Source organism: Trichophyton benhamiae (assembly GCF_000151125.1).
Source record: "Trichophyton benhamiae CBS 112371 chromosome Unknown Abenha-G-c-136h12.r1, whole genome shotgun sequence".
NCBI classification, from domain to species: domain Eukaryota; kingdom Fungi; phylum Ascomycota; class Eurotiomycetes; order Onygenales; family Arthrodermataceae; genus Trichophyton; species Trichophyton benhamiae.
This window is the reverse complement of record NW_003315078.1, coordinates 71779-84774: the sequence shown is the minus strand read 5'-3', so window position 1 is coordinate 84774 and position 12996 is coordinate 71779. Positions and strand designations below refer to the sequence as shown.

General features: G+C 48.6%; 4 protein-coding genes across 4 annotated transcripts; 1 reads left to right on the top strand and 3 right to left on the bottom strand.

The window, feature by feature from the left end:
- Nucleotides 1–3930: 3930 nt before the first annotated feature.
- ARB_03572 (uncharacterized protein) lies at nt 3931–4986 on the top strand (the record flags this gene model as incomplete). Its single annotated transcript, XM_003010174.1, has 1 exon — nt 3931–4986. The coding sequence occupies one exon, from the start codon at nt 3931–3933 to the stop codon at nt 4984–4986; it is 1056 nt and encodes a 351-aa protein (XP_003010220.1).
- A 175-nt stretch (nt 4987–5161) lies between these two features.
- On the bottom strand, nt 5162–6283 carry ARB_03571 (uncharacterized protein; the record flags this gene model as incomplete). Its single annotated transcript, XM_003010173.1, has 1 exon — nt 5162–6283. The coding sequence occupies one exon, from the start codon at nt 6281–6283 to the stop codon at nt 5162–5164; it is 1122 nt and encodes a 373-aa protein (XP_003010219.1).
- Nucleotides 6284–7010: 727 nt separating this feature from the next.
- ARB_03570 (histone deacetylase HosB) lies at nt 7011–10548 on the bottom strand (the record flags this gene model as incomplete). The annotated part of the gene is made up of 3 exons (XM_003010172.1): nt 7011–10310; nt 10373–10431; nt 10527–10548. 3 exons carry the CDS (start codon nt 10546–10548, stop codon nt 7011–7013), a joined length of 3381 nt encoding a protein of 1126 aa, XP_003010218.1.
- A 1030-nt stretch (nt 10549–11578) lies between these two features.
- On the bottom strand, nt 11579–12857 carry ARB_03569 (uncharacterized protein; the record flags this gene model as incomplete). The annotated part of the gene is made up of 2 exons (XM_003010171.1): nt 11579–11774; nt 11836–12857. The coding sequence occupies 2 exons, from the start codon at nt 12855–12857 to the stop codon at nt 11579–11581; spliced, it is 1218 nt and encodes a 405-aa protein (XP_003010217.1).
- Nucleotides 12858–12996: the final 139 nt, after the last annotated feature.

Below are 12996 nucleotides of genomic sequence, written 5' to 3'. Positions count from 1 at the left end.
TGTACCAACTCCTCCACTACGCGTGCTAATTCACATGCCCTAGACCACAAAAGCCCGCGCGAGTACCCTCCACCTCCCCCACGGACCAGTCAAATTACCGATTTTCATGCCTGTTGCAACCCAAGCATCATTAAAAGGCCTAACACCGGATCAACTTGCACAGACAGGGTGCAAACTTTGCTTGAATAATACATATCATCTGGGCCTTAAGCCAGGACAAGCTGTGCTGGATGAAGTTGGGGGAGCGCATAGGTTTCAGGGGTGGAATGGTAACATTTTGACCGATAGTGGTGGGTAGGTTTATTTCTTTTTGAATATCTTCTACTTTTACCCTGTCAGTACAGGGAATTCGGGCCGAATTGCCCCCTGGAACTTTGCGTGACTAACTTGTTTTACCCTCCCTGGTATAGATTCCAGATGGTCTCTCTCTTGAAGCTTGCACAAGTAACGGAGGAGGGTGTACGATTCTTGAGTCCACACGATGGATCGCCAATGTACGCCCTTACACCCCATCCGTTGGACTTCCAACGTTATTCTCTCTCGTTGGATGAGCATTGACCGGTTCGATAGGTTACTCACGCCCGAGCACTCAATATCCCTACAAAATTCAATAGGCTCCGACATAATTATGCAATTAGATGATGTCATTGCTACAACGTCCCCAGACCACGCAAGGATGCAGGAGGCAATGGAGAGGTCAGTACGTTGGCTGGACCGGTGCATAGATGCACATAAGTACCCTGAAAGGCAAAACCTTTTCTGTATAATCCAAGGAGGACTTGACTTGGAAATGCGCCGTCAGTGCTGCGAAGAGATGGTAGCACGGAACACACCTGGAATCGCAATTGGCGGTCTATCTGGGGGAGAGGCGAAGGATGAGTTTTGTAAAGTGTTAGTGACCTCTCATTCTTGTCTTGCATTGGATGATGGCCCATCTGACTAGGGGATAAACAGGGTCGACGCTTGCACTGATATGCTACCAACGAATAAGCCTCGATATGTTATGGGTGTGGTGGGTTTTCCGGTTTTCTAACAACCCCGAGGTAGCTTCTGTCTAACGTCTCTCAGGGATACCAAGAAGATCTAGTAGTAGCTGTTGCTCTAGGCGCCGACATGTTTGATTGCGTTTTCCCAACTCGAACAGCCGTGAGTTACGCACTTCATATTTACCTGCAAAGTCTAAAACAAGGCTGACTTATACTGTAGCGTTTTGGAAATGCCTTAACACCATACGGTACTTTAGGCCTTCGACGTGCCGGATTCGCTCGTGATTTTAGGCCGATAGATGAAAATTGCAAATGCAAAACTTGTCGGCCTAAAGAGCAAGGCGGTCTCGGTATTACTAGAGCATACTTGCACCACCTTGCGGCGAAAGAGACCGTTGGAGCACACTTGTACGTGTGCAACCTATCTCTATTCTTCCTTTACGTTTCTTACTGACCACCTTGACAGTATAACCATGCATAATGTTCATTACCTGCTTGCATTGATGGACTCAGCTAGACAAGCAATTCTCGAAGATAGATACCCTCAGTTTTTAAAGGAATTCTTTAGAAACCTATATGGCGAGAAGTCAAATATACCGCAGTGGGCGGTTACTGCACTTCGTGGAGTTGGAGTGGATTTAATGGGATAGAAATAGTTTTGAGTAATTAATATCTTTTATCTGAATAGATGCAGTGACGAATACAAAGAGATAAATTATTAGTTATATAGCTTATACCCAACATATGAGAGTGGACTCTTGTATAGTGTGGTGGGTTCCTCAGGGGCAAATAATCCAACTCAGGAGAGGTTATTTTGGACGTTGCTTTCATCAATTCTACAACCGAAGCTCTATTAGTGAGTCACCCCACCATGAAAGAGAGAATATCTACTCAATCCCTTACCTCTTTAACACATCTCAGCTATGGGATAATATTAGCCGGATGTTTCGAAATCAGGATGGGAATACTAACCATGCAAAACGTTGTGGCTTCAGCAGTTCCACCTGGACCAGCACAGTGATCTATGATACATTTCTTGTACTATACAACACATCTATCAGCATTGAGATGCGTGTAGCCCTCCAGGAAAACAACATGTGCTGCTTACCGCGGCGTAATCCTAAATTCAGGCGAATTGGATACCTGGTCAGCTGCTAGATCTTCATGCGTATCACTCCCCAGGAATAACAACTTACAGCCATTGTCACCCCAGAAAAGGCGGTGATGGCAACGAGGAAAGGGGTGAATCGCATTTTTGTAATATTTTGCTTGGATCAGGGATTTTTGAATCATTCTGTAAAGGGGAGGGCTTAGGTACCAAGCTTTTATATTGTTCTGGGTGCCAGTGTGATTAGTACAGTGTGACTAACGAAACCTGGAGCAAGATTAATAGGCTGAACCATGCCATCACAAGGCGTTTTCCAAGTGTGATACCCTGTTCCATCCCCAGTCTCCTGATACTGTCTTGCTGTACTACGTGAAATGTAGTGGAACACTAACAAGCACTCTTACAGTTGCCACTGTGACAGATGACTACCCAGTGTTACTCGGTGCCAAAGCAAGTTATCAACTACGCAAACTAGGTATTTGAGAAACCCACGCTCCACTTTTTGATTAGGCCTTTGTAGCTATCTAGAAGTCCCTCAGAACTGCAAGACCCTTACACTGATCAACAAGGCGCCTCCTGGGGGTGCTTAACTTGCTATATTTGCCTTCTAACTCTAAACTATTTAAGGTTCAGTGATCAACCTAATCTTGCTGTGATCATCTAATCTGATAAGATAAGATCAAGTATTTTCCTCGTGCTGCGCTCTTCACTATCAAGTTGGTTACCTAGATTTTAAAGTATCCTCGAGACTATTGTTGACAAGGTATATACTCTCCTGGTTGATTATTCGGTCGGTCATCAAAAATTTTATATATGGTATATTGCTGTCATGCTGTAATTCCGTTAAAAATTAAAAAAAGAATAATGTGATTAAAATAGCACTCGGAGCATTTATTATTTAACACTACAATAGCTTCTAAACCTTTGTATTATACATGGAACGGTAATCACTAATATAGATTATTACTGTAAGGCTGTCTGGGTAATAACAAACCTGGGTCTGGTTGATATCTTGAATGGGTAATGTCGGGAAGGGCAGACAATCCAAGGATAATAGAAATACCATAATTCAAATCGTTGAGAGATTCCCACGCTATCTCTGGTAGATCTTCAAGGATAAGCTATGGACATATGGCCACTTGGGCGAAGGGCCAAGTAAACCCGTTTACTAGATATTGCGTGCTGAATTATACATCTTACTGGATGGTTAGACTATTCGAGATTATCTGTCTGTCTGCCTGAAGTGCTTACTGCAGGGCCTAAACGCTCTTAGTTGATGGTAGATGTCGATATATATCTGTTATCTGGTGTTGAAAGACGGCCCTGGATATTCCTTTACTCTTGCGGGCCATCTTGAGTAACCGAGAGTTGCCGACCAAATGAATGGATAGCAGAGACCACACTGCATCGTTCATTTCTCTCTATATATTTAGGGTTGGATTGTCATTTGATTAAATATCGATCCACTAACTAACTAGTTACTTGTTCCCCGGACAATTAGTAGTTATCTTTGTCTTTTTTCTTCCCCCACAGCGTATCTATTTGAGAAGGGAAAAGGGCAGGCACCTGCTGCTGAACGAGTTAGGATATGCAAAGAGTTGGTTTTGGATTATCTGCAATCGTGTCTGTATGTCGTTCGCTGGTGACTCGTTTAGAAACGTGAGGTAGTGGGTAATTAGTTAGCTACTGGGTTTCCTGGGACGCGCCTCAACTAGTTAGTTAGTTAGTTAGTTGACGCGACATGCTAAATTGATACTCCCTGCTCAAGTCAACTGCAACCGCCAATATATTTAACCACAAGGAAACACAAATCTCAGTGACAAGACAAACGGCAGCATGGCTACAACTCCATCCATCGGCGGATCGGACTCCAACCTCGCCCTCAACCCACCATCACAACTAGAGGGTCCTTCGCCCTCGCCCACACCGTCTCACGACCCCTCCCACGAAGAGCATCAATATCTCAACCTCATCCGCACGATTATCAGCACAGGCGAACATCGTCCAGACCGCACTGGAACAGGGACTCGATCTATTTTTGCACCACCACAGCTTCGCTTCTCGCTGTCCAAGCCGTCGTCTGACCCGTCGAACCCAGACCCCGTCCCTGTCCTGCCCCTCCTGACCACGAAGCGCGTCTTTTTACGCGCAGTCATCGCAGAGCTTCTGTGGTTCGTATCAGGTTGCACATCTTCGCTTCCGCTGAGTGAAGCTGGAATAAAAATTTGGGACGGTAACGGCAGCCGAGAGTTTCTTGACAGTGTTGGCTTGTCACATCGTGAAGTGGGCGATTTGGGCCCCGTGTATGGATTCCAATGGCGCCATTTTGGCGCAGAGTATATTGATGCGAAGACAGATTATACCGGGAAGGGAGTTGATCAAGTCGCTGAGGTTGTCAGGAAGCTGAAGGAATCCCCATATGATAGGCGTATCATTCTAAGCGCCTGGAACCCAGCGGACCTGAAGAAGATGGCTCTCCCCCCATGCCATATGTTTGCACAGTTCTACGTGTCGTTTCCACCACAGAAGACAGGGGATGAGGGTAAGAAAGGGAAAGGCACATTGTCTTGCGTATTATACCAGAGATCGTGTGATATGGGGCTGGGTGTGCCCTTCAACATCGCATCATATGCGCTGTTGACGCATATGTTTGCTCACGCAGCAGATTTGCATCCCGGAACTTTTATCCATACCATGGGGGATGCACATGTGTACCTTGACCATATCGAAGCTCTGCAGGAGCAGCTTACTCGGGAGCCAACTGATTTCCCTACACTCAAGATCAACCGTACTGACCGGGGATCTGGTGAGATGGACGGCTGGAAGGACTCCGACTTCGAAGTTTTGGATTATAAACCTCATAAACTGATTAAGATGAAGATGAGCGTATGATTGCATAGACTACGTGATACACACTTGGTATTAGATCATGGACGATATGCTATGTATGGATGTTATGTGCATTATAAATGATATTAAGAGTGTATATCCAACCCTGACCGCCTAAACACCGATGCCAATATTGGTATAAAAAGGAGGCGCTATCAAGTACGAGAAAGACATGACTCTACATCTCAATCAAGTCTGGGACTGGCGGACCAACTCCCCTGAGAAGAACAATGGTATCACCCTGGCCCACGGAGCAACTACCGATCTTGTTAGAAAAATCTAGTAGTTTGCCTCCCTCGACATGGAATATCCTTAATCGATTTTCTTCTCCAGCAGAGCGGTTATTGACGTTCTGTACTTGTAACCTCCGTGCTGCATCATCTAGTATCTTGCCGACGCTCCATCCTGCATCAAAGTAGAAATCTCCGGTAGGATATTTCGCCGTAGTCGTATCGGCAGATGCTTCAACATGAAGGTAAAATCGCTTGGATGTGTCTAGGTTCGGATCACCCTTGGCGTTCTTCTTTAGGGCATTTAGCTGCGCCATTCTCGACGCCGCCGAGGGTTTTGCTTTGGATTTGGAGGATGGAGGAGCGGTAGTAGTCGAAGATTTGGCTTTACCCCAGCTCCGTAGGCGAGAGAATGCCTGTCGGGCCTTATCCGCAGATGATGTGAAGGCCACTGCTGCCGGACTGGCACCTAGTGGTGTGAGATTGCTGCAGTCATGGTCCTCCCGCATCCTGTGGGAAAGGCAGTATTCCCGGTTGCAGTTTTGGCAGTGTACGCCGGCGTTCGCCATCGTATATATGAGCGCCTTGCATGATGGATGAGAGCACTGTGTAGAGTTGTAAACCGTAGGTTTCGGCGAGAGAGTTGTAGATTCACTGCTGCCTTGCCCTGTCCGTCGACGAGCCCATTCTCCAGCCTTCAGGCATTTGTGAGTCGTTTCCGTTCGATGGTCAAGACAGAAAGTTCCCTTACACGATTCACATCTGAACGGAAGGAAATCTAGCTGTCGACAGTATTCGAACTCGCAGTGTTTGCCGATGTCTTCGAGATCACGATCGGCCATCTGGGTATAAGAATGCTGGTCTGGAGCTGAGGACGACATGGCGAAGCCTATAGGTAGATAGCTAGATGGGAGAACTATAATGAGAATATAGGTGCTAGGATAGTAGCGGAGGAGGTAAAATATAAGCGAAAACTGGCCCGCAAGGCCGCAACTGGTTGACGTCGCTTTTTTGTCATCTGCGATAAGAAGCTTCCAGCTGATCCTTATCGCTTCCACCCCGGGGATCATTGATACTCCGTGTTCCGTGATTAGTAATCAGGTACCCGAGAACTTTACTACTGAGAAATACATAATACTCTCAATTTTAATTGGTCACTTTTCGTATTATTCGTATTAGCCTCAAAAGTCTATTAATAGTCGGGTGGGCACTTTTGACGAAGCGCAGCTTAGATGCATTTTTAGATGATACGAAGGATTGAAGTGGCCGATACATTGCTCCATACATGTAGAGTCTTCCTTTGATGTAGTTAATATTAAGTATATGTGATAATATTTGAATATACATGATATCTTTGCGCTCCTGTTGCTGCTTGGGGGTAAAAGAATGGCAGTATGGCTTGGGTATTTCTAGACCCACGATAGTGGGAAGCAGCTGAAGTTTACTGGAATTAACATGCAATATGGGGTATAAAGGCTAATCTGTCTTGTGACGGGTAACGTAAGCAGAACTTGCAGAATGAACCTCAAAAAGGACAGGAAGCCAAGGGGGAAAACGCCAACAGTCGCCGTGACTCAGACAAGAGGGGAATAGGTGGTATGATTTGTTCTGGTAGTACTTCAGTCAATAGGGGGTAGGCAGGGACAGGCTGGTACATTCGCAATGTACATTGAGAAAAAAAGGGGGAAAAACCTGGGTTAAGATAAAGGGCAGAGGGTAGAAATCGGAAAGGATAATCAAAACATGAAACAAGATACTCCGTACAGGGGATAACAAAAAGAAACATATCGAAAGGAGCTAAGAGTTCGAAGGAGGGTTCTGAGAGGGCGCAAAGGGAATGATAGATGTTGCTGTGAAGACAGGCAGTTGCTGATGCGCCGAAGCTGGCGGTGAGCGGACTGTAATTGTAGGGGTCTCGGGCTCAGGGGCCGTGTCTGGTGTCAATGGAGGAGAGGGCATGGTGTTGTTATTGCCTGCGGCCTCATTTGGTGTCGGCGCAACCGACTCCTGTTCATGACCTGTGATTGGGTCTTCGTCGTAGGCCCCGTCATAGGATAGGCCTAGATTTGGTCTTCCAGGTGGGCTGGCTTTTTTAGCATTCGTCGCAGTAGAGGAACGGGCATTCGAACGTGACTGTCTTTCACTAGCCTCCTTTGCGGAAGTCTTGGCTCCAGGGGCAGCTCTGCTTGCCGGTTTGCGTTGGGATGACTGTTGTATCCCTTTTTTCCGGTCCTGGGCCAACTTGGCTTCTCGAGCTGCGTTCTCCTCGGGGCTGGGCAAGTTCAGCTTGATGTTCAGTTTCTTCACGCTAGCTGATAAATTATCGACATTTCCGCCATTTCCCTGAGGTTTCTTAGGGATATTTCTAACTGGTGTAGGAGCTAGACTGGTGGCTGCGGTTCTAGCTCTAGTTGCGCTATTCTGCGATTCAGACCCCGAGCTTGCTCGCGAAGGTGAAGGTCTCAAGGGTGTTTCACGAGTTTTAGGTTGGTTTATCTTTCCAGCTGAAGATACTGGAGACGTAGATGCAGTGGACGTCATGCTGATTCTTCGTGAAGAACGGCGAATAGAAGGCGAATTTGCAGGTTCCCCACTACCCGTCATATTTGTGCTTGGTAAATCATTACTAGAGGCGATGGTAGTCCGACGGGTGCTGACAGTAGAAGAACGGGAGCTTGCGAGACTTCCTGTAGTCGCGGCGGGGGCTTTCTGTTTTCTCTCTCTAAGTTGCATATGGCTCGTGCCTCTCTCACTGGCGCGTGGCTGTTGTCTGTTTGCCGCAGATGCCAGACGGCTAGCCGGCCGAGACTGGCTTGGAACCACTTTCAGGTCTGCATGCTGGCAACTGGCAGTCTGACGGTCCGTGGGAATGAGAGCCTTGGAGAGCTCAAAAGCCGCCGTGGCCCACTCAACTCGTGGAAGTGGCGGAGGGGAAGGCTCCCGAGTGTGATTAGAGGATGGGGACCTATGTGGTCGAGTTGGGGTGGTTACCTTTGCGGCAGATGCTTGGGTGGGAGCGGAGAAGGTCGGTGGCCCTTTTCCACGAGGCTTTCGTGGTGTGGTAGGTGGAGTGTTGACAAGGACTTCCAACTCTTCAAGTAAGGCTGGCGCCCACCAGATAGGGTCATAATTAGATGTAGATGCGCCATCTGCAGGGGTTCCATGCTTGCTTTCTTCATTCAGGCCCAGTCTTCTGTACATCTCAGCGGCAAGCCGGCTGCTGTTGGGATCTCTTTCGATCTTGATTTCGGGGCAGTCGGACAGACCAGAGAGATGACTGAAGACACCGCTGGTCAAGGCTCTGTCCTTATATCCACCTTCCAGAACTGAGATGACTCTTCCATCGACAGCGAGATCTTCTTCTTGTGCCATTCTAACAACATCGGCAGTAAATCTGGCATAGAAGTCCGTTGGAACGTTGGCTTTGTGTCGCTGCATGTTGGTTCCCTCCCACTCACTTCCATCGAAGCCAGCAGAGAGAAAGATAGCAGCCTTGGGCTGAGGTGAGTTGGGTGAAGCATTAGAACGTAGCTTAAGGGAATGAGCTCGTAGAAACGCGCGAGCCTTCTCGAGAAGAATGGTATATTTTGTCTCGTATATTTTCCAGAATTCCTGGGAGGTCTTCCATACTTCCATATGGACGTTCCATATGCTCTGCCCATGGGCCTTATCGATACAGACGCTAGCGTTCCGGATCTTAGTCTCATCTCCTTCTTCACATGGGTAAGAGTTGATATCATGCAAACTAAAGTATCCGATTGCAGTCTTTTCACATCCGGCTGCATTTTTAGCAGTAGCTCGCTCGTTCTGTTTCCAAGCGATGGCCTGAGACCCGTCGCCGTGATGAAGGTCAAAGTCGATAATGGCAGCGTGAGTGAGTCCATGCGCCATGGCAGCATATGAAATACCCACATGAACATTGTTGAGCCAACAGAAGCCGGACGGGTAGCTGCCTGAGCAATGGTGACCTGGCGGTCGAATGCAGACAAACGCGCGACGTATCGACGGAGAGGTAAATACCGAGTCAACAGCGTCACAAACACCCCCCAATGCGCCTTCAAACGCGTTCAAAGATTCAGGGCAGAGGTATAGATCCCATTCATGCAGTTGTGGAGCGGCCTTGGCTCCGGTCTCCCTACCAGAGCTGCTAGGACGAACGAGCTCCTTGCCGTTAGTTGCCAGTCTTCCCTCGGCAGCATCACACATCAGCCGAAGATCCTCCATCCATTTGGTACCATGGATGTGCGTTACCGCTGGTGAGTCCAGGGACATGGTCCGTACAGACTTTCTTATCTGAAACGGAGGAGCCGGGAGCCGTTGTAGGTCGAGGTTTGGGTGGGGCGCAAACTCGTTAGAGCCATAACGAAGGCCCATGCGGATAAATGCAGCAGCCACACCGAGGATGCTGGCCTGCATTCTCTCTGGCCGTTCGACGATGAGATTCAGGTCGTCCTTGCTGGTGCGCGGGCGCGAGAATCGATGGCCATAACAGGCATCCTGAATAATGACGATAGTGCGGGACTGTAGTTCCGTAGTCTGGTGAAGGGCTAGCTCTCGGCCCCAATACTGAGCAGCTATTTCCGATGCCGTCGGGGTTGGAGGGGGCGCCATCTCTGCGAGGGGTGAAATAGGCCGCCCTGACGCGCCAGGGGACGACGCCAGATGTTGCGCCGACGAACGCCGCGAGAGACTCTGACGTGGAGAAGATGAAGAGGCCGTCAGATTCTGTACTGATCGAAGGGAGCTGATCGATGCTCGCTTCTGCAATGACTGTGTCGAGCTGCGTCTCTCGTCACGCAGGGACGTGGTGCTGGTGGTCCTTCGCGGGGCGCGTTGCTCCTGTTGCTGCTGCCGCGAGGGCGGACGGGCGCCAGGGTCGTTTCTCAATATGTTATGGGTTGTCTCCGGCTTGTGATATGGAGACTGTAAGGGTGAGAGAGAGGGTGAACGTGTCTTGTTGTTATTCTTGTTGTGATCATTCATGGTGGTGATGTTGAGCTTGTTGAAGCTCTTAAGTAGCTCCTCCTGGCCACTGCACTGGCTCGAACGCTGCTGCGGCGAGGCCATAATGGCGGAGAGTAGAGCCTCATTCACCTCCTATTGTCCTGTAACCACCATCAGCATCAGCTTGCTACTAAGATGTGCGGATTTCCACTTACTCTGTCTTGTCCCTCAAGGTGGTCTTTGTTGCTGGAGTCAAGAGCAACAACATCCACATCTATAGACGTTGCGAAACTTAACCTCCTATCAAGGTGCTTAGTCAGCTGTCACTTTTACATCTACTTACACCTTCTCTGCTGGTGTCCTTCTTACTTTTACCCTGATTATTACCCATTATCTACTCTATTTAGCTAATATCTCCTCACTGATGGGAGTCGCAACTTTTTATGGCTGGTATTGTAGACAAAAGTCCATCTCATCTGAATATCTGCCCTGTAGCAAAAATTATGATTGGCTGATTTCTTTAGACTCTGGTTGGTTATAAATAGAATGAGACTAGCTTCTTTTGGTTAGTGATGTACATCACAACAAACAACCCCTTTCGGAGCCCCTGGAGGGCCCCCCTATTTTGACGATGATCATGAAGGGGATGCAGAGGAGGAAAGGCCCTTGCAGTTCTTACGTGAATAATGAATGCAACATACTCCGTAGTAATCAACGAGATTCTAAAGCTCTCTCGTGCTACAACTGTCAGGGAGATTTGCCGGGACGACCAGGACTGTGCTCAGGATGATGGAGCTCGATCACGAAAAGCGACCAACTCCTCATCAGTTCTTTGAAGATGAATAGTACTGCCTCCATTAAGTTCCAAGGATCGGGAATACGGGACCTTGCCGCTAGCATATTATATGATTGCACCTAGCCCTCCAGGGTCCTTGAGGGTAAGGGAAAAGGGGTGTAGAACTATGTGTTGGAAACAGCCAACTTGTAGGGTGTTTTTGCCTGCAGAGATTGCAAGTACCGGTAATAAGGGGTATCATGGATCTAGGTACTCCGTATTGTATAATCCGTACGGAGTAGTTATCCCAGAAAGACCATATTGACGTAAGAAGAGGTAAATTGCGGCTGTGAATGGGTCGAAACAGAGCAAGGAGTGCACCATGATCGTTGATGTAGGCCTCTTGCCCTCCAGAGCTTTACTCCATAGCATATCATGGTTTATCTGTATGGTTAGCTGGATTAGTAAATGCTTATGTTATTTGTAATAATAGCAGAGATGAAGAATGCGGTTTCCTTCTATTTTATCATCTAGGCAGACTGTGGCTGGCAATAGGATAGATAGAATAATGAAGGAGACGAAAGCAGGAAAAATACTACGGAGTACGGAGAGAGAAAGGGGGGGGGAGATGGGTAATAAAAGCCGTCTACATCGATACCCATAGAGGCCGGGGGAGAATTCCATCGGGTTTGCTGCCTGGAAATCCCCGGCCAGCAGCAGCTAGAAGGCCTTGTGAGACCTCGTCGATCCCCACATACGCTTCACGGCGAGGAGGATTGCCAACAGTCACGGACCATGTTCGAAGGCCGTAGTAAGATGCCAGAGAGTGAACAAGCCATCGTCTAACAAATTAGTCACACTCTTTAGACACTGGTTTGTATCCAAGAAGAATAAAAGACTCACCCGAAACCAGCAGCTCGATCTTCGGCTGGGCTTTCAAACACCATCTTCTCGCCAGACACCGCTCGAGATGACCGTCTCTGTTTTCGAGTAGAGGGATTCACCTTGCGACCAGCAAAAACAACCTCATCGTCGTCACTTGAGCTGTTATCACTACAGCAGTCACTCTCTGATTCTCTCGTCTGTCGCCAGGTCCGGGTCTCAATCCATTCTTGCACAAACAGCCGGATCTCCTCTTCTAGCTCCTGAACCAGTCCTCGCGCAGCTCGAGCATGCTTCAGTTTAGCCCGCAACTCCTTGGATATCTTATCGAGCTCAGCATTGGGATGAGAGGCCTTTGCATCTCCGTGTGCCTTTTCCTTCTTCTTCTTCTTCTCGGATATGCCCTGTTCCCTCTTCGATTTGCGACGGGCTTGTTCCTTTGCGGCTTGATGGGAGTCCCAGAGAGAGGCGAGATAGTAGGGGACCGGATTATGACGTGGATACGTAGGTTGGATTTCCCAGTCGTTTGCTGATGGAGGCTGAGCCCACGGATTGCTCAGCAGACGGTCTATTAAGAGGTCAAATAGGTCAGTCATTCCACCCACCCAGTTAGAGTACCGTGAAGAAAAATGAAGATGCGACGTACCGTTCTCCCAGCGCTGCCGTCGTCGGCTTCCTTCCTTGCCCTTGAGCAACGACTCGCGACGCTTCAAGCTATCGCGGCGCAGTGGCTCTCTGCGTCTGTATGTCGATGACCCAGCAGCAGTAGCAGAGCCGGTGCCGGTGGTGTCCTCTGCAACGCGGACGCTGCGTCTCAACCGTACAGGAGTAGGCGTGGCCGGCTGCGGCACGTCATCATCCAGCGGGATGGTCAGGGGCGCGGAATTGCGATAGGGAATCGGCGAGGACTCGAGAGACAGGCTCTCGATGGCCTGCTCCGACCAGCTTGAGATCGCGTAAACCTGCTGCGGCGTGAGAGCGTTCGACGTTGTTGCCGTTGACCCAGGTGCCGGGCTAGCGTTGAGGGTTGGATGGACCGCCATCGCAGCGATGGCCAAAGATGTAGTTTGTATACTGATGTATACCTATAAGGAACAGGCTGGCTAGTGATATTAATAGGTCTCCGTCTGCTAGCATGGAGGTCGGGGTCTCGTATCTCTATGACTCGCTGTGAATCATCCT